The sequence below is a fragment of the Peromyscus eremicus genome, chromosome 8b (assembly GCF_949786415.1).
Source record: "Peromyscus eremicus chromosome 8b, PerEre_H2_v1, whole genome shotgun sequence".
Lineage (NCBI taxonomy): Eukaryota > Metazoa > Chordata > Mammalia > Rodentia > Cricetidae > Peromyscus > Peromyscus eremicus.
In genome coordinates, this window is record NC_081424.1 from 25,605,054 (window position 1) to 25,632,313 (window position 27,260).

Sequence of the window (27,260 nt, forward strand, 5' to 3'; positions counted from 1 at the left end):
CATTCACTGGCTAAAGCTGGCACAAATATTTCCTGGTGCTCTCCAAACCCCCGATATGTCTTCATCAGAAAAAAGAGAACTACAGTGGCTACCGTTGCAGCATAAATAAATACAGCTTCTGCAAGTCAGTATGTCTTAAGAGTCTTACAGTAATCACACACTTTGACCCAACAATACAGTCCATTTCCCTGATACTTCCACCCAGTGAGACCCAAATTATAGCCTCTTGGTTTAGAGGGGAAAAATCAGATATTTCAGATCTCTCTCTCTCATGAAATAATGAGATTATGCAACAATTAGGTAAAATTTGTAGAGTTCTATTATGTTTAGCAGAAATCCATTGACGTCTTAGTCCGCCAGTGAAAGTTTGGTAACTAAAGTATTAATAAATGTCAGCAACAAATGTTTGGGTTATTTAGCTTTGGGTCACTAAGACAAACACGTAAGAGAAAACTTTAGTGGGATTCTTCTTGGCTCATGGTCTCAGTGTTATTTATTTGCAGCATTATTTACCGGGCGAGAGAGAACACTAGATACCATGGAACCCACTATATGATTTTTATTAGGGGATCGAAAGGGAGGAACGTGAATAGGCCTACCAGAAACAAATAGTGCAGAGAAAGTTGGGGAGCGGGGTGCAGCCTGCTTTTATGGGTCACCTCGAGCATGCTCATATGGGCTTATGTAGCTATGGCAGGCATGCACATAGATTACGTGATCACGCTGTGTGCAAATTACTTGACCACACAGCACACGGATTATGTAGGACGGAAGGCCCTGGAGTGACTAAGCATTTTGCCTGGCTGCTGGACAGTGCATGTGCGGTCATGTAGCTAGGAATTATAACATTCAGAGTGGCTGGATCTATTGTTTCTGGGCTATGGGATGTGTGAACATGGTGATGGAAAGTTGTTGACTGTATGGTTTCCAGGAAGCTGGGAGAATTGGCAGGATGGGGCCAAGTACAAGGTCTACCTTCCAGAACACATCCTTCAAGCATGCCTTGCCTTCCTGAATTTCATCACCTCCCAGTTTTCTATTGAGATTTTGAATGAATCAGTCGATTAATCCATTGATAAGGCACAGTGCTCAAGAGCACTTGTATCGGAGATTAATCCTTTGATATCTGAGACTCTTGGGGGACACTTAATATTCAAACCATAATGTTGCCTTTTCTCCTAAGCTGCCCAGGACACTTACTTGCGGGAGGCTGGACTGTGAAGAATGGACAGAGAGGGTCATAGAAACTCCCTTGCTTACACACCTCCTTCAGTGGTTAGCAGTAGCGTCTGAGACCTTAGCAAGCCAGAGATACAGGTGATCTCTTACGAGCCTGGCCTTCCAGCCGGAATGAGTCTGCCCTGGTACTTAGGCCTGGTCATTTTTATCCTCATAACCACTGAGTGAGGCCATTTTGCATGCCCCCTCTCCCTCGTTAAAATAGTCCAGAACCATACACTGTTTGTTCCATAACAGGGTCATTTTCTCACCTACACCTTATCACCAGTGATACCCGGTCATTACATAAAAGGCCTCATGCAAACTGTATTAACCTCTTTTTGAATTTCAACACATGTTTATTAGGTACCTCCTCTGTGCCAGGTAGTCAGCAGGGTGTAGCGGGTACAGGAATAAGCAAGACACAGTTCCTCTCCTTAAGGAGCTTTTAAGATAACAGGAAAACCAAGCAATTATTCTAAGATAGGATAAATAAAATCACTTTCACAAACAGCATTTGCCAAAGGTGCATATATTGTTTAAGGTCATCAGATGCAGTTTTGAGAAAATAGAAAAGTCTTTCAGTAGGATTTGACATCTATACTAAGATCTAAAGAATTTATATGAGAAAATGTTCATAAAGTATGTCCTAAATGATGTAAAATGTGCCCTAGCATATGTAGGAGCCCAGAGGAAAACAAATGTGATTGAGACATGGTCTGTGATGGGGGAAATAGGGAGCCCCCAGAAGTGGTCACACCATGAGTTAGGGCTTTGTTTCCCATGGGTTTACATAATGAGAAGTTTTCATTTCATTTGAATGTAAAGGTGTTGGATAATTGAATTGATGAAACGTGATGATCAGTATTGTATCCTAGAAATAACACTGAACACTGTTGGTGATGATGTTAGCACAGATGTTCTAGGAACCGGTTACAGTAAAGCTACCATATAACCCAGTGACCCCGCTAGAGTGTGTTTCCCAAAGGAAGTCTAACAGTGGTGTTGCCATCCCCATTGTAGTCCTGGCTGTAGCTATGATGTGGAAACAGCCCGGATGTCCATCGGTGGATGAGTGGATAAAAAAATGTACATGTAAGCGATGAAATGGCCTTACAAGAGAGGGATGCTCTGTCATTTGCTAACCTAGAGGACATTGTTTTGATCAGGATAAGGTATGCACAAAACCCATTTACCACACGATGTCACTTAAACATCAAATCTAAAAGCACCAAATTGATGGCAGCGGAGACTAGAGTCAGGTAAGAGGGTCCGGGAGAAGGAGGGACTAGGGAGATGCAAAGGATGCCAATGATTTCAAAGAGGATGGCACAGCCACCTTAAAACCAATGTTAAATTCACTTAAATACATAAGTATAGAAATCGGACATTAACACATATGTGACACCTCAGTTTTCCTTAAGCTCAAATACTTGTTCAGTAATATGGATTTTAAAAGCCCTTTTTGGTAGTACTCACTAGGTGTTGATGAGAAGTAGGGAGCTATCTTCTCAGAGAATCGGGAGAAGTTATCGACTACTAAAACTCGCTTGGTATCTGATATCACATCTCAGGGTGCTTCTCAAAGAGGGAAATTGCATTGTAGCTATGAGTCTTTGCAGTAATTAAAGAAAAAGCATGTATTGCCCTATAAATTCCTGAGTCTAAACATTCTGCATACCTATTAGGAAAAGCTTTGTTTTGCAATTAGTCATGAAGGATTCTCTTTGGTTGCCCTCTTGTTTGTTCAGAGATACAGTCTTACTGTGTTGCTCCAGCTGGCCCCTGACTTAATGGTCCTGCTGTTTCTGCCTCCAGAGTACTGGAGTTACAGGTGTGAGCCCCCCCCCCCCGACCCCGCCCACTCTCTTCCACTGTCCAGTGGAGAACAAGTTAGTCCTACCCATTCAATGCAAACATTCCCTTTAGACCCAATAAGTCTTATCTAGGGCCTTCATCTGCTTAGTAATTGTGTACAACTGAATAGCCTATGTAAAATATTACACATTCCAGCATTGCTTGACACAACAAAGTACTAGGAATAATATAAATATCAATATGGGCAGTATGATTGGTTACAGAAAATGGTATACTGTACCGGGAGTTATGAAAAGACAGGAACACCTACTCATGTTAATATAAAAACAGCTACAGGATGCATTCCTTGGTAAAGGAAGTAAGACAAGCGTTATTCACTAACATTGGAGTTTGGGGAGGATGGAGTAGATCTTTGCATTTCTCACTCATGTTTTAACATCTCTGCAAGGCAACCACAGCCCTGTGGGGAATGGAAGCAGCAGGGTGATTGTTAGTTTTTTAGCTGCGTTGTGTTCTTACCCAGCAAGGAAATGCCACGAAACACGACAGAATCCGCTAACAAAGAGTTTTATTAAAGATAAAGGGACAGAGAGTGAACAGGCCTGCGGGAAACACGTGTGTGGAGAAGGGGAAGCCAGGAGCATGGCGCCTGATTTTAAATGCTGGGCGTGGACAGATCAGCGTCACTACTACACGCAAGCGCGTAGGTCACATGGCCACGTTGCGCGCTTACGTGGCCAGTGAAACGTCACGCATCTCAGTCGCGCGAGATGCCCTGACCCGGAAATGGCTATCCTGACCTGGGCCTGGCTAGACGGAAGTGTCCGCCAGGCATATGCGAACACGCCTGACCGTGGGGGCGTGTTGTAAATCTTTCAGTGATGCCAAGACACAGGCTTGCTTTTTTGTGTTTGCTTTTTACTTTTTAGTTTAAGAACCATGAGAACTTACAACCTTACAACACATGAGCCTAAATGTTTAAATTTGCTTAAGCAAATGATTATAAAAATTCCGAGAGTGAAGTAATGCAGGAGGATGGTTACTGATTGTGTAAAATCCAATAGCCCGTTAATTCTATAGTTACTTCAATTATTTAATATTTGTTGTCCCCCCCCCCCGTGTGTGTGTGTGTGTGTGTGTGTGTGTGTGTGTGTGTGTGTGTGCGCGCGCTGTATGTGTGTGAGTGCTGTGTCAGCATATGTTTGTCATAGTGTGTCCAAGGACAATCTTGGGTGTCCGTCTTCAGCTTTTGTCGTATTTGAGATCAAATCTCTCATTTCGTGGCTGACTGTACCAGGCTGCCGAGGCCCTCCATGAGCCTCTGGGGCTTGTCCCCTCAGCCTCCTGTCTTGGCACAGGAGCACTGGTGTTGCTAACACGTGCTACTGCACCTGGCTGTACATGGGCCCTGGGAGCTCAAACATAAAGCTCATGCTTCCCCAGTGAGTTCTTTATCAATTAAGCCATCCCTTCCACTCCCCACAGGCCATATATTAAATCTTCAAGTGCTAGGAGAGATGTGTTTGTTGATTCCGAAGCACCTGCCCTGTGGCTCTTCTCTGAGAACTCAGGAAGCTGAGCACATTTTGATATCCCTATGGTCATGTGGGCGTCATCTTCTCTGAAATCCTTCTACATCCTTTGACCATTTTTTAATGGGTTGGTTGTCCGTATTTTTATATACTTTATATTTTCAGGAGATGTCCCACTTGTCATTTCTGTTTTGTGGATACCATCTCATAATGTTGAGTTTCCACTCCTATTTATTGGTGAGTATAGGCTTAAATTGACCCATTTTTATAATGAATGTCTCCTTGTCATGTGTAAGAAACCTTTCCACTCCAAACCCGTTCTCTGTCATCTTTGGAAGCTTCCTTTTTTAACCTTTCACGAATTGTAGCTATAACGCACCTCATGTAAAGTGTGTGTTAAAGGCTAATTTTGGTGGCTATTTAAGGGACCCGGAGAGTTTCTGAAAAAGCTGGCAGCCACCCTGCTGGGTGGTGTCGGCACGGCCAGCCTCCCTGTAGGGTGATTTTTTTGTTCTGTACTCCCCTGTGGTCCACTGTGGTGGCAACTATCCTTCTGCCCGCGTCACACTATTGTAATTCCTGTAGCACTCTGATTGGTTTTAAATCTTGTAGAACAAGTTTTACTGCTGTGTTTTTCTAGATCGAGTGTTTACTTAGTCCATTCATGCCTTTATAATCAAATACCACACGCTGGGGAGCTGTTCTCATTCAGACATTGAAAGCCCCTCACGGCTTTTCATGTGGGAGGCTGGTTCACATCCTGTGGTGCTATAGGAAAGTGGGGGTTCCCTTAGGAGGTGGGGCCTAATGCAAGAAAGGTGGGTCACTGGTGACTTGAAGGGAATATTAGGATGCTGCTTCCCTTTGTTCTTTACTTTCTAGATGCGGTGAAGTAAGCCCGCCTTCTCTGCCACATGTTACTGTCACATGCACCCCTGTGCCACTGAAGGCCAAAGGGAGCATGAACTGGAACTTTTGAAATTGAGCCCTGAGACTGCCTGTGTCTCGTAGACAGCTTTTTTCCAGTGTGTCCTCTCAACATGGAAGGAGAGAAGCAGATCTCTGGGGCATGTTTCAGAAGGTTACTAATCCCACTTGCAGGGACTCCACCTTCATGACTTAATCTCCTGATAGTTATGGTGGTAATTAAATGTCAATATGTGAGCTTTGGGGAGCACAAACGGGAGAAAGGGTCGTGATTATGCATATATGTTTTCAAATTATCTTGTAATTTTGAGTTGACTTTTCCTCCAAAATAAAAAAGGAAAACTGCTAGAAATTTCACTGAACTTGAATTTGTAGGTCCTTATGGGTTGGCTTTCCGTCTGACAGTGTTGAATGTTCCAGTTCAAGAATGAAGTGTGTCCTTCCATTCATTTACTGCTTTCCTAACTCCAAAATACTCCAGATGTTTCTGCAAGGAGGTATTGTGTTACATTATTTCTGTTGGAAATATTTATATCATCTGAAATGTCATTGGCTCTTGAACATTATTTTTAATTTCTCACAACCAGTCTATAGAAGTACATGAGATTTGTATTACTGACCTACTTAGCCGTACTTGTTTATGTGGAGCGGAGGAGGCCTTGAATGAATGTGTACGGAGTGGATGAAGTCCTCAGTGAATGTGTGTTGTTGACTTGAGCACAACTATGTCAACAACCCCAGTGCCGCAGACCCATGGGAACTGCAAAGCCTTCCTCTGGTGAGGCTCAGAGGAACAGCAAAGCCTTCCCCTGGTCTAAGTGTGAATGTTGACAGCCTATGCAGAAACTCTCAACCACAGCTTCCTCCTTCCAGATGATTGCAGCCCAAGAAGGCAGCCCTACAGAGACCTTGTTCAGCTGTAACCAATAAACCTGCCTCTGGTTCAGATGCATAAAAAGAACATGCTGAATTTCTGGTTGCTGTTTCTGCTATTGGTGGTGCATCTCCATCCGCAGCCAGCTTTTCTCTCCATGTGTCTGTCCGTCTGTCTGTCTGTCCTTTCTTTATTCCTTTCGTCAAGTCCGGTCAGGTCAGGTTTCCAGGACCAAGCTGCAGGAGCCTGTGCTCACTGGATTCACATTTAATTCTAGGTTGTTCTCTGTTAGAACTTGACTTTTCTACGTGTATAATCATGAAATCTGCAAGTCATGAGGGATCTGGGTTCTTTATTCCCAATGCTTTCACTCTTATTTCCTCTTTCTCTCATCTTGCTTTGGTCATGAGCTCTAGTCAGTGTTGAATAATAGTGGCATTGGGTATAATTTGCCCCATGTCCAACTTCAAGAAGAAATTTCACAATTGTGATGTTTCCTGTGGGCTCTCTTGTAGCTATTCCTCATCACATTAAGGAAATTTCCATGTAACCCTAGTTTGCTAAGAGTTTTCTCTTGAATGGGTGTTGAATATATCAAATATGTTTTCCTGTGTAATGATCAAATGATTTTTTCTCCTTTATTGTTTTAAATTTTATTTTTTCAAAAAATGGGATTTTTAAAAAATTTGTCCCTATTAAATTTTGAATTTTAAACAGACTTTAGACTGGTGCTTCGTGTTCATTGGCATCTGTCCCAGCAGCAGCCACTCCAGACCTCTTGCCTTCACCATGAAGCTCCAGGAGCTTTCCCAGCTCAAACCTGACCTTCTTCAGCATTTTTCCTTTCCTAAGGAAAGCACCCTTGAAGGGTTATCTGGACTGGCAAGCTGTCCCATGTTTCCCCCAGTGCTGGCCAGACTCAGTGTATTAACCACTTCTTTCAAGATATCTGTGTGTGCTCTTGGATCCTGATTTCTGTTATCTTCTGGGTATGGCTGATGTGTTGGTGCTGAGTTTAGGAGGTCTTGCCCACTGGTTGTTGTGTTTTGTAAAGCCAACGGAGAATAGATGAAGCCAGTCACCGTCAGTAGGCTTAACATTTCCATAAAGTGTAATGACAGTCCACCTTTTGATGTTCTTTGAGAATGTCATATATGCATGTGTGTTTTGATCAAATCCACCCCGTACCTTCCTCCACAATTCCATCCCTATCCCCTCAACCATTTTTCCTTCCTAATTTTGTATGCTTGTTTTTAAAACCTACTGAGTTCCTATATGTGCAAGGGTGTAGGACTGTCTACTCTAACATGACTAACCTCTCAGAGGTCTCATCCCTGCCCTGAAGAAAACTGACTCTGCACACCACACTAGACGTCATCGGTTGCCAAGAGTTCCTTAGCTAGGACTGTAACTTAATGAGCTCTCCTGTCCATGCTGGGGTTTTGGCTGGCTTGGTCTTCTGCAAGCCTTTTGGATGCAGTCACAGCTGTTATGAGTTTCTGTGTGCAGTGGCTCCGCCATGGCCTGCAACTACCTTCTCACTGCCAACAGTTACTACTGCTGGCTCTTCAGTTCTCACTAATCCCTCTTCTGAGGTGAGCCTTGAGCCTTGAGGGGAGGGGTTTGATTCAGATGTCCCAGTTAGAGCTGAGCACTCCACAGTCTCTGAAGATCTCCATGTTAACCAGTTGTAGGTGTCTGTATTAACCTCTGTCTATTGTAAAAAGGACCCTCTTATGAGCACTGAGAAATGCATGATCTATAAGCATAAAGAGAAGGACTTGTCAGGGGGCACTTTGATGATGTGTTCATTTGGCAGTATATTAGGATCTTCCCAAGGGCCAGTGACATAACCACATTCAAGGTTTTGGTGCAGTTAGTAGTACTAGGCATGATTTCATCTTAGTGTAATGGGCCTTAAATCCAATCAGAAAGTGGTTGATTAATCCCCTAACGTTCCTGCCACTATTGCACTAGTGGACCTATCTTGTCGGGCTACTCATTATTTATAAAACAGCTTCCAGGGTTCACAGCTGGGTAAGACTCGTGGTTATGTTTCTTCCCCAGGAGCATGAGAGAGGCTTCCAGCACTGCGAAAAGCTAGCCAGTGGGGAGGAAACTTACAAGGTTGTAGCAGCTTGATTTCTCCATGTCCTATGACTCACATATGTAGTATCTTCAGCAACAGGGTCTTTTTTTTGCGGGGGAGGGGAAGTTGAGACAGGGTTTCTCTGTGTAACAGTCCTGGCCATCCTGGCACTTGGCTTTGTAGACCGGGCTAGCCTCGAACTCACAGAGATCTGCCTGCCTCTGCCTCCGAGTGCTGGGATTAAAGGCGTGCACCACCATGCCCAGCTAAGCAACAGGGTCTTAACATCAAGGGTAACCCAAAGCAAGGACAATAGCCTGTAATGATTAAGGGTGATTTCTAGGACCTTACTGATCAACTCCATTTTTTGACCATAGAATACATTTTGTTCCAGGTAAGATCCTTTCCGTGGAAATTAATCAGACAGTCTTACGTCATCAGTAGTTACACACATGGTCAGTAGTTAGGTCAAAGTGCCAAGTTGGTCTGCAGATCAGCTTCATACACTTCACTTCATACACAGCCACTGAGTCTGTGGGACACAGTTCCAGTTCCTTGTGTCTTTGTGATTGTTGGTTCCCCACTCTTTCTAATACTGAACTATCCAGAGCTTTCATATCTGACAGATCTTTCTTAGAAAATGGATGAACCAGTTTCTTCTTGGCTCCCCTTTACCACCTTTTGCCCCAGCCCCTTGTTCTTGACAGATACCATGGCACTCCTCAGAGCCAAGAAGGCTCCTTTGTACTATTCATGTGTGAACTGCTTCAGCTGACAATCTTGCTTGCAGTTTTGAAATATAGCCAACTTCATCATATCTCTCATGCACTGGTCTGTTTACTTTGCTAACACTTGGTCAGGGTTTTTGCATCAATGTTGATAGAAGAAATTGCTCAATATTGTTTTTCCTTGCAACTTCGTTTGCAGGTTTTGTTATCAAGATTATGCTAACTTCATAAACTGACCACAGCAATGATTTCCTTCTCTCCTCCTTCTTTCCCCCTTTCTCCAAAAATTATTGTGCCGTATTAATGTTATTATATCCTTGGATGCTTAGTGAATTTACCTTCAAGGCACCTAGGGCTGAAGTTTTTCCATTTGGTGATATGCCTTTTTTCATTTGGTTGCATTTATTAGTGTGTGTGTTCGCGTGTGCGAGCTTCTGTTTGGTGTTTTTGCTTCATGTCCTTAAATACAATCTTCTTTGCACCAATCCTGCTTGTACCTGAGAGAATTCTTGCTTGACGATTTCCCTCATTATGAAAAGAAAAAAAAAAAAAAAAACAACTCCCAAGTTGTCATCATAGGGTGCTATGGAAGCTGCTGAGTATACAAAAACCTAACCAAACCCAAAAACCACGTGTAGATGGCTCAGTAGATAAAGTCCCTGTTATGCAATGAAGACAGGAGTTTGAATCCCTAGCACTCACATGGAAACCCAGCCTGTATTCCAAGCACTCAGGAGGGAGAGACAGGGGATCGCAGTGCCATGTTGGGTAGGCAAACTAGCAAGCTTTGGGCTCAGCAAGAGACCCTGCCTCAGTAAGTAAAGCAAGCAGTGGGTGAAAACACCTGTCTTTAATCTTTGGTCTCCTCACCCAAGTGCACACACATGCATGCTCATCCACACACATGCACACATATGCACACATATGCCCCCTGTCCTCCAAGCATGTGCCCTGGTAGAGCAAATACCTTTCAATGGTTGCACATGCGGCACAGCAGTGAGCCAGGAAACCATTTGCCCAGTGGTGCCCGGCACTCACGGCACGTAGTAGTTGCCGAAGGCGTCTTGCTGCTGTTCTCTATAGTCAGGACAGGCAATAAGAAGTCCGTCCGTATCAAGTGAGCAAAAGCCTGTAAATACCCTGTAAAAATCTCATGTCTGGCACTTAAAACCAAGGTCCAAATCAGGCTAAACATTTGTCAAATGGAGTTGGCGGCCCTAGACTGTACTTTTTTCTGTCCTTTTCTTTGGAGAATTTAATTAATTAATCCACCACTTCAGAGGTCCCTCTCACCTTAGCCACTAAATTACTTTTGAGTTCTCTCATGTGGCAAATTAGCCATCCAGCTCAGGTGTTAAGTGGATAATTATGCCTCCTGCTGACACCTTGGAGATTGTTTTACAGTTAAGTAATTTTTTTTTTCTTACAAGAATGAACTTGTTCAGAGGAAACAGAGAACATATTTTTCAGTGATGTAAGTAGTGGCATCAGCATTGAGCACAACAGAAATGCAAAGTGAGTTTATGTATATTCAGAACGCTAATGTACTGTAAACAGAAGTTAGCTGACATTTTGAAAAACGTTGATTTGATATTAACAGACGTGGGAAAATGTTTGGCATCGTGTGTCTAGTTGCCAAGGAACTTCTCAGTTCTTGGAACCATCTGAAAATGTTTATGAAAGGAGTGACATGATGTTGGGTATTTGCTTCAAAATAAGATGCAAAAACTGAATGAGTCAAGGCTCCCCCCAAACAGGATTTGTCAAGAGTTGACAATTGTCTCAATGAAAGAATGAATTCTTGAGGAGTCATAGTGCCTAGCTACCATTTTTACCATATGTTTGTAATTATTCCTAAGGAAGGTTTTACAAAACAATGGGCAGATTTTAAATGAAGTGGTACCACCAAACCCAAGTTGCAAAGACTGTCAGCACTAATTGATGTTGTCAAGGCCATGAAGGATGGTTTCACTGATTCATCGACTTTATATGCCTGTTATTTTTGTTCCTATTACTATAAAAATGTTACTACAAAATGTAAACAGGATAAATGCTGGAGAAAAGAGAATGTGGGGCAAAGAGAGCACTTGGGTACTGGTGATGGGAATGTCAATTTCCACAGCCAGGCTGGTGGGATGGCTCAGTGGGTAAGGGTGCTTGCCGGTAAGCCCGAACATCTGCGTGGAATCCCCAGGAGCCACGTGGCAGAAGAAGGAGAAGTGACTACTGCACATTGCCCGCTGACCTCCACATGCGCTGCACATGCTGACCCCCCCAAATGAATTTTAAAGTAAATCAAATAAGTTACTGCAGCCATGATGTACAATGAAAGAATGGCTCCCCTCAAATTAGTCACCACAGAATCACTCACCACAAAATATATGTTCATATATTTTACCCTATCAAATAATTAAATACACACACACACACAAAATAATTAATATGTAAAAGAGATATCTCCACTCCATGTTTATTGCATCATTGTTCACAAGAGCTGAGATGTAGAATCAACCTAAGTATTTATTAGTAGATGAAGACAATAAGCTTTATTCAGTGGCTCTCAACTTTCCTAATGCTGTGACGCTTTAATACAGTTCTGTAGATGAATTTCTAAATGATCTTATTAAGTGAAAAACACAGAGTCAAATATTTGGGTTAAAGCCTTAGACAGATCAGGGAAATACAGAAAACCCGAGCTAACCTTACCTCACCAACTCCTTAGCTTCCATGGAGAGCAACTTCCTGTCTTCCCAGGCTTATATGCCTTCCTTTTCTGCCCTTTCATTGGCTCTTAGCCCAGCTACCTCACTTCCTCTTCCTACACAGCTCTGTCACTGTCTGTCTGTCTATCTGCCCAGACCTCCAGGTCTCTATGGTTGGTACTGGCATTAAAGGCGTGTGTCACCACGCTTGGCTGTGTTCCCTAGTGTGGCCTTGAACACACAGAGATCCTGCCTGCTAAGGGATTTAAGGGCGTGTGCTGCCTGACTTCTTCGTTTACTTAAAATGGCTGGCCTTCCCTCCTGATCTCCGGGAAAGCTTTATTTATTAACGCACAAATAAAATATCACCACACAGTTCCTCGTGGTGTGGTGACCCTAACCATAAAATGATTTCCGTTGCAACCATAAAATTGATAGCCGCAATTCTGCTACTGTAATGAGTCATAATATAAATTATTTTTTTAGAGATAGAGATTTGCCAAAGGGGTCATGACCTACAGGTTGAGAACCACTGTTTTATTTATAAATCTACATACCCACACATTGGAGTACTAGTCATTCCTTAAAAAATCTTGTCATCTGTGACAGCATTACAAATGTTGAGTGACATGTTGAGTGAAGTAGGCAGACAGAAAGAAAGATGCTAGATGATTTTAGTCTGAAAATTTAGAACCTGAAAAGGATGAACTCAGAGAAGCTGAAATAGCTGTAATTATCCAGAGCTGGCTGGCAACAGTGAGGGGAAAGATATATGGGCTATTGGGCAGATGTTGGCCAAAGGATACAAAATTTCAGTTAGAAGGAATAAATTCAAGGAAACTATTGTCCAGTATGGTGATGATGGTTCAGAATGATAAGCTTGAAGGTTGCTAAGAAAATGGGATTTTAATGTTCCCACTCCAAAATAATAAATATTGGAGCCAGATGTAGCCAGTCCACAGTTTATTTATATTTTAAAGCATCGTGCCGTGTGGCATAAACACAGATCATTTTTGTCAACTTAAAAAAGTCCCCATTGGTCTCACTTCCAAAAGTCATACTGGCTGCCCCTGAGTTACCCAAGTTCAGTCACCAGCTGCCTGCTCCCTGGGCATCTGGTGGAGCCAGGTTTCATTCAGCTGAGGGCTGCTGTTTCCTTAGCCTGCACTTTGGCTCCGGTATGGTACATTCTCCTAGAAGACCTTGAGTGTTTGAGTTTTTTTTCTGCTTGTTTACTTGTTTGTTTTTAGTTTGACAAGTTACTCCTTCTTTTAAAACGTGGAAATGATTCATAATGAATTTATAATTTAATCCAGAATTCTTAATATGATCAGCAAGGCCTATATGATCATATCCCACCTGATACTCCAGCTTCATCCCACATATTTCTGTCCTTGGCTTAGTAAACTTTATCCTCTGGCCTGTGTTCTGAACATAGGCACACCAGTTTTCTCCTGTCTGGGAGCCATAGTTCCTTTGCCTGGGGAAAGTTTCTCTGTATTCCAGCTCTTCAGGCCCAACGGAAAGTGCCACTTCTCCATCACAGCAAAGATTGTAATCTGCATTTTTTTTTCTTCATTTCTTCCAGCAAGCCTAGCATATCCATCCCCTTCTATCTTCCCTGGGCGTCCTTCATGGTACCTCCGCTATGAAGCCCACAGTTTGCTCTAATCCTCCAGGTGACTAGTTGTAGGATATGCTGTTGTGCCATGTACCACCCAGAAAGACTTAATGCTTAACAACTCTTGCTTGTAGGACAATTTTTCCTTTTTTAGTGTTAAAGGGCTTTTCTAAATGTATCCTTGAGTTAATAGACTATATGTTGCTAGATAAATAAATGCGTACACATTGCGTACTCAAGATGCTTGTCTAATCATCTTTTGAGAAAACCACCCTGAAAACAATATGCACGTAACTGCCAAGAGTCAGATAAGTCATTAGTCACACTATGCATGAAAAGGGGGTGTTGTTCTTAGGAGGAAGTATGAGTAATTGAAAGGTTTGAGTCATTGTTCCAACTGCCAATTATTGGCTTCCTGAAAAAATTCAAATTCTGAATGTGTGGGTCTAGAGTAGGCCAGGAAACTTAAACCCTCAAAAGACTTTTCCAGGGTCTTTTGTGCAGTTGTTCTAGAAGTTAATTATGTCTTATATCAAAGGAAGCCAGAAGAGAGAGGGCCAGATGGAGATAGACCGATGGAATTGCTAGCAGACTATTGGGTAGAATGTATAGCGTGTCTCCCTGTGATCAGTTAAATGCTGCGTGAGGTCACTGGCTCAGTGTTGTGGGGTAAGGATTTCAGACCTTTGAGAAAGAATAGAGAGTATGAAAACTACATGAAATGAGGTGTCCATGGAAACGGAATAGGTTTGCAAAAAGAGCCAAGAACCACTGAAATAGAAGAGCAGGTGCCTGGCTGGATGCTGGATGGCATCCCAGTGTGGTCAGGTAATAAACACCCTCTGCTCCAAGGGTAACAAGATAGCCTCGTCCTTGGGATGTCTGGAATGGTTCTACTCTCCAAACTGCCTGGCATTCCATAAGACCTGACTGTTCCCAGATAGCTATAAAAATGCTGTATCCATCACTACCACTTATGTGGATAAAATAAGAACTACAAAAGTAGAGGAAGATTACTTCAAACATCAAGCTAGGAACAGGTAGCCTGGGCCCTTAAGCACAAAATTGGGCTGCTCCCCTAATAATCTAGAGAAACTGTGCCTTCATGTGCTAAGAACTGAGTATTTGTCTGTTTTTATAAGAAAAAAAGTCCAGGGGCCTCAGAGATCGTAATGACCTGCCTGCCCTTGTGCTCTGATCTAAGTTCATGTTTACAGCCTCTTCTGTACTCATACTTTGGGGTCCAGTCTTATATTTTTAACCCCCTTTTAAGGGTGTAATCTTAAGTTCACATGAATGTTTACTGTGTAAGTCAATACTGTAGGGGTGAACAGAACACAGCACCCCTGCCCTAGAGAGCTTGGCATTTCCCTCCAAGCTTTCATCTGTTAGTTCTTTTGGCTGCTTGGAGCAGCTTCATCCTCATTGGCTAAGTCCCATTGATCGTAAGCTCTCACCCAGCTTCACTCAGTCGAAGACACTTAGGCTAACCCTCCCAGGTCTGAAGTGACCAGGCTTCCCCCAGTTTTTGGTGACACCATGCACCACCATGTCAGACTGACACCGTCATCACTATGGGTCCCAACTGTGCCTGCCTCATTCCTGATAGGCACCTGCCAAGCTTCAGCACTTAAATTGGTGCCCTGTTCTGAGCGGGGCTGCACAGATACATTCAGAATATTAAAAGAAGGAACATCTTATCATCTTATAGTATTTGTTGCAAACTTCACAAACTCAAACTCTTACTATTCCATGGGTGTTTTTGTCTCTACGAAAAGCTTATAAGGACTTCTTTCCTGAGGTGTAACTTAAAATAATTTACTATAAAACGTAGTTGGAAAGCGGGGTGTAGAGGCACACCCAGCACCAAGGTGGCCGAGCAGGGAAGATTCAGTTGGAGGGCAACCTGGGCTATAAATTGAACCGTCTGAAAGTCTAGTTTACTCTAGAGACCTTACAGCATGAATTCATCCAGAAGACCACAGAGCTAGATTGGGAGAGAAGGATGTTACTATTCGCATTTGGAATGGGTACTAGATGCCACTCACAATAAACTTGACAGAAAATGATTAAAACAAGAACTTCTAACAACTGGTTTTTAAGAGATGAAGAAAGTAAACTTTGAATAAAGGGGGACTGGGATGCTTTCCAAAGTAGTGACGGGCGACTCTAGGCACCGCACAATAATCTCCTTTGCCCCCAACCCCACGCTGTGCCAAAGGGTGGCACTGGAAACTCACACGACAAACAACAACTCTCTGATTTTGACACACTACTTTCTCACACCCACCCACGAGAGAGAAGAACGCAGGAAGACAAAGGTAGAAATAAGAGAAAGCCACATGGTCTGGAGAAGAGAAGAAAACATGCCCGAAAAGAGCAACTAAAAATAAACATCTCAAACACACACTGGCTCTCGCCTTTGCTGTTCATCACACACAAACTTGAGAGAAAGTAGGTGAGAAGTTGAAACTGGAAGGAGACTGGGGAAGACATGGTAATGCCAGGAAAAGCCATGAGCCAACCTGATAATAGCGTGGAAGAGGTTTGGCTGGTTTTAAATAAATGCCCTTACCGGTATATTAGTATACTGGTAAAGGATAAATTACTCTGTAATTTTACATGAAAATTGTAAAAATTGTGTCACAAGCTGGTTTATTTTTTAAATGTCTCCATGATATTCATTGGTTGATAAGTGTGCTCATAGCGACAACCAGATTTTACCGTTGTACTTATAATGTCATGATACCACCAATGTGTTTTTGGCCGTTTTATCTTTCTTCATTTGGTGTATGTGTGGGTCCGGGGACTTGCTTGTGCCAAAGTGTGCATATGGAGTCGGAGGACAACTTTTGGAAGCTGGTCCTCTTCTACTGTCTGGGTCTTGGGGATCGAATTCACACCGTTCGGTTCAGTGGCAAGCACCTACACCTGCTGAACCATCTCAGCAACCCAGGCTTTGCTGGTTTTTCTTTTCCTCCTGACTTCTAAGATTGTGATAACATCAGCGCTATTTATGTGCTTGTCAGGGAAGGGCCAAAGAAAACATTCATTTGGGGTCATTATTTTTGTAAACTAATAGCTATTAAACGTAAACGCTTTGTAAAATTTCTCTTTTTAAAGATGTACCCAAAGCGTAGGGCTGAAACAGTGCAGTGGGGCAGAAATCTCTGAAATGCCTTTGGTTGGCAGGTCCCGGGATGCTGAGTCATGCGCACGACTTATAGCTGGCTCGCTGCCTGCCTGTTCTCTCCCCCTGCAGTTTCCAAAAAAGTGGAATGGTCATTTGCTTCTTTAATGAGCCCTGTGACAAACACGGTTGTCAGCGAGCTCTTAAGCATCCTACGGATCATGATTAGTTTTTGGTACTCAATGTCGGTTTCCAAATGACTAGCGTTCGTTATGCTATCTGGAAAGAACGCCGATAACCTTTTCTTGAAAGCATGAGATAATTAATGCTGTGTGCAAAAACCAGCACCCAAGAACCTTAATAACCAGTGGGCTTTTCCTTTTCCTTCTGTCCTCTCACCCAGGTACAACTTGGCCAAGTAGAAATCAAATGCCCGATCACAGAGTGTTTCGAGTTCCTGGAGGAAACTACTGTGGTCTACAACCTGACCCACGAAGACTCCATCAAGTATAAGTACTTCTCGGAACTTGGCCGAATTGACGCTAGCACTAAGCCGTGTCCTCAGTGCAAACACTTCACCACCTTTAAGAAAAAAGGACATATCCCCACTCCTTCCAGATCAGAAAGCAGATACAAAGTAAGCATGCTCTCTCCAGAGTGGTAGGTTGAAGGTCACAGGATGGGAGCAGCCATTGTTGGCCAACTGGGAGTGGGCATTGGTTGGGCTTCCTTCTCCTATCCCCTTATCCAGAGCCCCAGGTCAGCAGACGTTGCCTGTGAGTCTAACTTGTAGTCTGGGGAGGCCAATGCTAAGAGATTGCTTTGGAGGATTTAACTGAAGTTTTCTTGACTTTAATCATATTGAAAATTCTTTTAATAACCTAATGAAGGCTAAGCATAAGAGTGACAGTCATCACTGCTACCAAGTGCTAAGTAAATAATAGGGCTTCCCTCGCCACCCCTTCTTTTAAGTAATGGGCTTGACTTTTCAATGGTCTCAATTTTCATTTCCTCAGCCTTTGTGTATAATGAGCAAAACTGTATACAACACGGTTCATTCACTATTTGCCAAAAAGCCGGAACATTGATTGATATGTGCTTGACATTTACTCACATTAGGTGACAAACAAATGTGACCTTGTCCCTGCCTCAAAACAGTCTCATAAAGGTGTGTTGGCCAGTTTTGTGCTACTGTAACAAATACCTGTGGCGATCAACTTATAGAGAGAAAAGGTTTGTGTTGTCTCTTGGCCAGTTTGAGACGTTACAGTCCAGGGGACTTTAGCCTGGTCATTTTGGGCATATGTAGGAGAATCAGCTAAGCAAAGCTACTACTCATCTTGTGGCTGTAGGCAAAAGAGAGCTGGGGGAGGGGGAGGTGGGGACCCCAAGGTCCCCTTCAAAGGGCGTAGCCCCAGTGATCCGAAGGCTTGCCTTTAAGCCTTGCCTCCTAAAGCTGGAACACCTCTCATTACTCCCACCCTAGGAACAAGCCTTTATTTACCATACAGACATCCGAGGGGACGGTGCTTAAGATGCAGTCGGTTGCAGAAGGGACGTGTGTAATCCGCATGTGTAAGTGGACAGCTTGGGTAGGCACTAGCTGGGATGGTCAGAATGGCTTCATGGAGAAGGAATTGTTCTGGCTGTCAGAAGAAAGCATTTCAGAGAAAGCATGAGTCAGTGCTTGGGCCCAGAGGCTGAGGCTGGGTGTGTTGGAAACAGCTGAGGCAAGAAGGGAGAGGCAGCTGGGAAGAGAGGTAAGTGCAGGTCAGGCTGAGTCTTGTACAGCGTGCTCACGAGTTTGGATTTAATTCTGTAGGCATCCGAGAGACATCGGACCGGCAGCGTTCAGAGGCTGCCACAGAGGGCAAGACCAAGAACGGGAACCATAGGCTGAGCTGTGGGATGCAGCCTAGACAGCTGTCAGGACACAAGACTGCATTAGCCCTGCCCAGAACAACGGTCTTGCAATATGTAGCACCTTCCTAGGAGCAGAGTAGGGGACTTTCAGAATGGGGCCGCGAGGCTGATGCCCTGGTGTCTTTCTTCGCCATCACAGCCTCTCCATTTAGGGACAGTTCCCGCCCACATACTGTGTCTTGGAAACAGTGGCCGCTCCATTATTCATCCTGGAGCCTCAAGGAGACTGGTTTACAGTGGGTATTTTTCTCCCCTCCACTGTGGCAATGGGGAGCTAGAGTCCTGCTTGGTTAGTCAAAGTCTCTTCATGACTAATTGGCCTTTGAGGCTGCTCAACTCTCACAGCTATAGTATTTTATTTGTGGTTTCATTAGGTACTCTAGTCTCTTTAAGGCATAACTGTCAGGAAAAAGTCTTTGGTTAAAAGCCTTCAATCTTGAGATTATGAAATTGTGTCACTGAAACAATGCTCTACAGAGATGATGGATCTTAATAGACTATTTTTTATGTCATGCTTTGTAATCTTAGGTTATTTTGAGGAACTACTCCAGTTGTATTTTATGAATGTTATCAAGAAATATTTAGTTTTAGAAAGATTTGTCTTTCCCTAACTTACAGTATTTTTTTCCTAAATTATTTTTAGAATTAGATATATGTATAAAATGAGACTACTCAGTTTTTGTGATAATCAAATTTGTGATAATCAAAACATGAATGAATAGTTGAATCAAAGTGAAAATAATTTGAGTAATTTAAACTGTAATGTTATTACTAAATGGGCAACAAGTACTATAATTTACAGTACAGTTGCTGTAAGAATAAAATATTATGTCTTGTTTCATCAAAACCATGTTAGGATAAACATAATTTATCACCTTGCATATCTATTTAGCTATGTGTGGTTTTGAGTGAAGCAAAGGTATTTGGATAATATATCCCAATAACAGGCATCTTCCAGTGACTGTCAGCTGGCCTGTAGGTAAACAAAGGAGCAGGGGACAAATGGCCCAGGAGAAGAGAAGTTGCTTTGAGGAGAGCAGAAATTTAGTAGAAAATAAATGTTGCTCAGAATAAAGCAGTTTACATCTTCAGGGTTTGAGAAAGATCAGACAGCAAGTATGTGCTAACTAGCTTTATGTCACGGAGACAAAATGCCAGAGACACTCAGGTTACAAGGAGGAAGATCGCCTTTTGGTTTCAGTTCATGACTGGCTGTCCACATTGTCTTGGAGTCTGTGGTGAGTAGCAGGAACATGTAGAGTGGCAGAGGAAGTAAAAAGGGGAGGGAGGGGCTGGGCCTCAATATTTCTTCAGGGACATACCCATAACGACCTAACTTTATCCCCTAAGCCCCACCCCTAAAGGTTTCATACCAACCGGTAACACTGTAGGTAACAACCCCAACCTTCACCAGCATCTGTGGGCTTTTAGGACGTTCCAGATCCAAACGGCGGCACAACTCGAAGCAGAGCTATTGTGCAGATGTTAACAACAGCCATGCTACCACTGAATGTGGGTATGGTTATGTTTGTTGCCCCCTGGTTATTCTCCTAGAGGAGAAAATCACGACAGACAAGAGACATATAATCTCCCTGTCCCATCCTGTCCATAGTTTGAGGCATGATTACAATGATTCCTGAAGCAGTGTTTCTTCTTTAGTATAATGTTCACATAGCATCTCTCACCACCAAACTCAAGCTGTACATTGTTAGCACTACCGGATTTGCATGCTCAAAATTATCTCCATACTGAGTTAAGAATGGCATTGATATGGTCATTCCAGCAAGCCCCATGGCGTACATGCTTGCAGGGTGGAGTTGTAAACTGACACTAAGGTCTTGATACTTGAGGTGAGCAAATGGACTTTTTTCATTTTGATGTATTTTAATCATCTATCCCAATAACCACATCCACTTCCAATTTGATATAGTGAAGAACTCAGTCAAACTGTGGCATAAGTTAACAAATAAAAAAGGTCACCTGTAATCCCTAATGTCTCTGAGTAATTTAATATCTCTTTATGATATTATTTATACTCCTAGGCAGGTTTGTACCTATCAACAAATCCTTTATTGTGTTTAATTATTTCAGTAGTACTGTTTTTGAATCATTGGGTTACAGTATCTTCTTTGAAGATGTTACTTTGAGCACTATACTTTTGCCTATCAAGTCAGAAGCACTTAAGATAAGATTGATTTAAAATGTCACAGTCATTTTCTAGCTGAGTGAATGCATCTCACATGAAGCTAAGATCTAAAATGCCATAGCTGAGCCTTTCATTTGTACAGTTTTCTTTGTAAAGACAGTTTGTTAAATATTTGTACTAAACAGATGATAATGGGACAGGCAGAAGATACCACCAGTAATCAGAAGTCTGGGTGCTCATTTGTCCCCCTAGGCCCCCAGTTAACAGTTTGCATAATTTGAATAAGGTGTGCTGTGTTCTAAATACCATCAAATTCATATCAAATTGAGTAAGTGCTTTCCTGAGTTGAGAAGTTTACATTGAGACAACCTTGTCAAATCAGTTTTACTTTTTTTCATTAAAAAATTTACATCATTTCCCCCGTCACTCATGCTGTAAGGACAAAAATGTGTGCATTCCTCTTCTGTAAGGCTGACTTCGGTTTCTGATTAAAAATACGATTTCTAGCCTAAATAGTCCTTTTAATGTCTTGATGTCATACTTACTGCCTATCAAGCTGCAAGTAAGTAAACAATGAGAAAATCAATGTGGCTTACATGTACTCACATCACACCTAGAGACAAATGCATCACCCGCCCCTGAAGGTCTTCTCCATAGAGACTATCATTTGGGATTTTATGGTACATTTGTGTAGTTGTTTGGTTAGAGCCTTGCCTTCTAACTGGTCTCTAGGAGGCTGTTTCAGGCTGACTTCATTCACTGCTAATATGTAGCCGTATGACCTTGAGAGTACGCTTATGAAGTCTACTTGCTAAGGGAACTAATAAAGGGCCAATATGTAAATAATAAATAATAATAAATATGTCCTGCAATAGGTGGCAACTGCTGGGAGTGTAGGAGAAGAAAAGAGGAAGGATTGGAAAGGCTTCTTTAAAGAATAAAAACATTAAGCTTTTAAATGTTGAGTTTGCCCAAGTAGGTCAGAACACTTGATTTATATTCTCAGCCTGTCACACTTTCTCTCATACCATGAGTGTAGTTTACACATCTCTAACTGGAGGTAGTAATAGCATCTCTGCCCTAAGAGTGTGATAAGAACTGAATGAAATCACACATGCAAAGGCCTGCACCATGACTAACACTTCGTACATGTTCAACACAAACCAGAAACCGCTATGGGCATTATTGTTAGACAATAATGAGCAAAGTCAACAGCCCTGAGTATTAAGAAAGGGCATAGAGTCAAAAAGAGTAGAGATGGAGCCAATGATAGGGCCAGAAATGAATGGTAGGAATAGAGGAGCCATGACACTGACTGTCTGGAAGAAGAGAAACGGGGTAGGTTGGTAGGACATAGAAAACGACTTCAGTTAGAGCTATGTTAATGGTACAAAGTGTAAAGACCCTGTGGGATGTCAGAGAGATGCCCTTGAACTATGGGTCAGAAGTGATTTATACAGGTCATCAGTATTAGGAGGTTGGAAAACAGATTGGTAACTTTATTATTCAGGGTTCTGTAGACTCTAGAGTCTAGAGGAACAGAACTGATAGGTGGATGGATAGATTACATCTTCTGTGTCATCTATCCATCAGTGTGTGTGTGTGTGTGTGTGTGTGTGTGTGTGTGTGTGTGTGTGTGTGTGTTGGGAATCCAGTGTTTGTTCAGTTCACGAGACTGGATATTTCAAATGGTCTTCAGTAGATGCCAGAATCTTAAAGAAGTAAGCTCTAATGCCAGTGGATTGAGAGTGAGGCCAGCAGGCAAAGAGCTTCCTCCTTCTACATCCTTTATATAGGCTTCCAGCAGAAGATGTGGCCCAGATTAAAGGTGTGTCTTCCCACTTCAAATGATTTAATTAAGAAAAATCCCTTCCAGCTGTACCCAGTCACTTGGGTTTTAATTAATTCCAGATGTAGTCACGTTGACAACCAAGAATAGTCATCACAGTAACCAAACTTATAAAAATGAAAAGAAAAAATTGCTTCAGGGGAGAAAAGTGAGGGTTGTTCTTCTAGGGAGAGAAGGAGAGAGAAACAGCTTACCATCGAGGATCACAAGGAGCTTCCTGTAGTTTACCGAGGTCCTTCGATCCCAAGCTCCCCTCTCCTTCCAAATGTAGACTAGGAGTGAGCCACCTTTCATTCTGACTCAGCTTGAGTTGAACGTCATACATATCAACACAGCGAACATGTCAAAGGCACCTCTGTGGTTCCTGAAGGCAAAACTAACAACAGCCCTTCACTCCTCACAGGTGTTAAGCAGAACTGTGGTGATTTGCGCAATGCTGCTGTGACTCACCATCAGGTAGAAGGAAAAGCTACTCAGATGTTCTGGAGAAACGGCCTTACAGCTTTAGCACCTTCTGGAATGATCACAAGCCCCCCTGGGTAATCATTCTATAAAGCTGCACGAATACGCTGTTTCAGTGTGTGGTGAAAATAATTTCTGAAGGGCTTTCAGAAGGCTGTGGAGTCAGTCTGTGTTGGAAAGTGTACTTTGTCTTACTTCCAGTAGAAATGAGAGAATTTCTTTCTATATGTAAAAAATATTTCAGCCTTCCCCACGAATGTGAAATTCGTATGCTTTGCTCTTCTTTCTATATGCACAACGCCCCGCCCTCCACACCCCATCACTTCAAGCTGACTGGTTACAAATGAGAAGCAAGCTGCCAATCACAGGTCAGTTTAGCTCCTAACACACACTGATTTCTCTTGGGATTGATGCATCATCCATGTCAGCAACTGACAGAAAACAAATGTAGTTTCTCAGATGCTGTTGCACAAGAGAGATAAAAATGAAGTTGTCCAGCCAGATTTAAAGAAGCCAGCTAAACAAAGGGTGTGTTGCATATGTTAGCCTTGAAGTTTTTACTAATGCTCAGCTCTGATGCAAGCCTAGATTTTATGAATACATTTCTTTCTTTCTTTCTTTATGGAATGGCTGGCAAATTGGCTCTTTTTTGTTTCTTGATTTCATAAAATAGCCTTGTTTTTTTTTTCTTGCCTTCAACTTCTAACAGCCAAATATTGAAATTCACCTGATTCTTTTTCCTTACATCTACCCCCACAAACTCCCTAAATTATAATACCAATCCAGACCTATAGTCAGCATAAAATGACGTGCAGTGGTGTTTGGAACAGGTTTTGTTGTTTTTTTGTCATCACACTGTCTCCGGAGTCTTTAGAACAAAAGACAACCAAGAATCATTTCTGGTGTTGACCAGAGGAGAAGGGTAAGTGAGCCAAGTCAGGTGCTGGTGAACAGTGGTCAGAAAGTGTTGTGGAACAAGAAGAGTAGCCTTTTCTCATTTAGTCCCTCATCTGACCAAGCTCAGTGCAGGGCCACACTGGCCTGCGGAATAGGCAGCTCAAGGCAGAATTTTCCAGTTCTTCCCTTTCATACATCAGTGAAAAAGTAGGTTCCTAGACAAGATGTAGCAGACCCTTCTCTAGGCCTTGCTTTCTGAGCTTAGAGGGAAGGTCTATAAAGTATTTCCAGGTGGGCTGATAAGAAATGGTGATCCCAGCTAAGGGGACAGAGCTCTTTGGAAGCAGTCCTCCTTTGTGGGTTCGGATACACTACCCTAGATAAACATGCCTCCAGCATGAAAAATCTTTTTTAAAGTTTTGAGGTGAGTGTCTTGTGCAGTGACTGTGTATGAAATATGTAATATTAGCCACAAAGTTGGTATTATGGGGAGGTTAGCAAGGTCACAGGTTTGGATAAGCTTGGTATCTTGATACACCTTCTCCTGCCCTGTGTGACTCTTCACATGTTTTCTGCCCTTTTGGTTCCCAGTCTTGTGGGCTTTCTCTTTTCTTTTCTAGACTGATTTCCTCTCTGCTGGGCCACCAGCAGGCAAGGCTCATTTGACCACACCCAGGCTCTGTTATGAGATCCTTGACTCAAGCCTGTGGGTTCCTGTACTTCTAGAAGAGACCCCAGTGAAATCTCTGAGAATAGGATTGTACAAGTCCGCCATGAGACGGTCTGGCTTCTGCTGCCTCTCTGGCTTTAGGACCAGATGTTAAATAGGATCAAATAATGCCTCTTGGAGGTGTTTGAAGCTGTATATCAGATTTATTTACTCCCCTCTGTAACCCCTGCATACCTTCACATTTTCTTCTCCACAAGACAAATAAATAAATAAACAAACGAACAAAGTAAATGACGAGAAAGAAAGAAAAGGATTTTCCATTCTTAAAAAATATAGTCTTATAACTCATTTTCTGATAATTTATTATATTGGTTAGATTCTTTAGGACACACCATAGGCTGAATTATTGATGATTCATATAAGGAGTGTCTGAACGATTATATATCTTGGTGCATATGCCAGGATTATGGAGATTTGTAGACTCTGTCTATTGGATATATCAGCAAGGCTCAGGGTGAGCTGGCCACTGTCTTAGTTCAGATTGTTAGAATACTTTGTTTCTTTGTGTGCTCTCAGGGCCCTATCAAGCACTCTGGGTAGACTGCCTGACAGAGGGTCTTATCTCATGTTTTAGCAACATTATGCTCCTTGTGCAAGATCACAATCACTCTGAGAATTTGTCTTCCAGCCTTCCCTGAAACATCTTTCCCAGGGCAATGACTTGATCTTCAAGCTTCTACCCTGGCAGTTATACATGATCTTATTGCTGCTCAGCTTCGTGTCTGTCTGCTCCTAGTAAGTTCCTGACAGACAGAATATTTTCATTCTTTTCTGTGTGGAAAAAAAAAATCAGTATGGTCATTACATGCCACTCAGGCGCTATATAAATCTGTTTCTCATGAATTGGTGACGATGTTTCCTTATTGAGAATCTATTTGACCTGATATTCTAGTAAAAGAAATTCCTCCTGGAAAACTGAAGTAGCTCTTACCCCCATACTGCTTCAGTTATGCATGAATGTTGTCTAACCCTGAGCATAGTAAATAGTGATTTTGTGATTTATTTAAAAATACAGGGCTGGGCATTGGCTCAGTTGGTAACGTGATATGGAGAACCTGCATTCAGATCTCCAAAGCCTATATAAAATTTGGGCATGGTGGCATCTGTAATCCCCAATACTGGAGAGGCTTGGAGAAAGGCAGATTCCAGGAGCCCTCTGGCCTACCAGCATAGCTTGGTGAGCTCCAAGTTCACTGAGAAACCCTGTCTCAAAAACAAGAGAAAGAGCAATAGAGGACAACATCAGATATTGACCTCTGGCTTCCGCACACAAACGCAGAAATCCAGATGAACCTACACATACATACACCACGCATTTACACAAGTCAGTTTTTAAAAAGTAAAACTGTATATAGGAATATGGAAAGTTAGTGAAAAAAAATTGTCTACATTTTTCTTCAGTTTGACTTATCTTGAGTGTTTTCTTGGTGTGATGAGTCAACTGTATATAGGAATATGGAAATTAGTGAAAAATTATCTACAGTTTTCTTTATTTTGGTTTCTTTGTCTTGAGTGTTTTCTTGGCATGATGAGTGAACTGTATATAGGAATATGGAAATTTAGTGGGAAATTATCTACCATTTTCTTTATGTTGGCTTCTTTGTCTTGAATGTTTTCTTGGCATGGTGAGTTTGCAGGCAAACATCATTTGCTTAGGGCAACTGAGTTTGACTGAGTCTTATCACCTGAGAGTTAGTATGACAAAGGTTCCTGTGAAAACTAATGTGCTTCAGGTATCATGCTGTAAAGTTCTTTTCTATTTCTTAATTCATGCAGAAGACTTTGCACCTTAATCATGATGATTGACAAAGTGTCATGAAGATGAAATAGTAAACATCATCTGGTGATGTGGTAGTACCACATCAGTTACTGGATTTAATTGGATTCCTTTTACAAAGAATTTACTGATTGCCTATGTTTTACTTATTAGTTTAGAGAATCCAGTCTTTGCCCTTAGTGAATTTGTAAACTCTCGGAGAGGTTGGATGTCTGCGTACCTAACGTAGTAAATTTCCTGGTGAAGGTACTAAATCCTGTTGGGAAGTATAGGGAAGTCATTTTGAAAAAAGAAGCTTTCTCAGGATATGGCAATGGACAGATTGTGTTAATTAGACCCTTTTCAATTATAGGAAGCAGATAGGTGATCTTTCTTAGGCCATGGAAATAAGGTTTGTTAAGTACTCCTGCCCCTCCCATTCCCTTGGAAGTGGGAAGCAAGAAAGCAGGGCTCAGGGCCAACCAGACAGTTCTGGTAGCGTAAGAAGAGCACAAGTCAGTGACAGTTCTCCTCTCCAGAGATCTGCACACACACTTGTCTTTGCCTCCATGGTAAAGGCCGGATGCATGTGTATCCCCATTTTGCATCTAAGGAGAACAGAAATATTTTGCTTCTCATCACTGAAGAGTGAGTAACCTCTGCTGTCGAAGCAGACGTCAGCTACTTCTTCGGCACCTTGTCAACCCTGTCAACTGGTAGCTACATGTATTTGGAAGAATCTCTGAGTCCAACAGTCTGTGGTCAAAGAGATGGAGTTGGAAGGCATAGATGAGTCCACTTCAAACTTTAGCATGGTTCTAAATCACCTGAAGAGGATCTTGTAAAAGTGTGAATTCT

The 27,260-nt window shown here is 42.3% G+C and overlaps 1 protein-coding gene across 1 annotated transcript in view; it reads left to right on the forward strand.

Moving 5' to 3' along the window:
- The window catches only part of Rnf217 (ring finger protein 217), a 118,303-nt gene that overhangs the window by 61,583 nt on the left and 29,460 nt on the right, over positions 1-27,260 (forward strand). Inside the window, exon 5 of the mRNA XM_059272975.1 lies at positions 17,043-17,276. Within this exon, the coding sequence (XP_059128958.1) occupies positions 17,043-17,276 (234 nt within the window). The remainder of the gene's footprint in view (positions 1-17,042; positions 17,277-27,260) is intronic.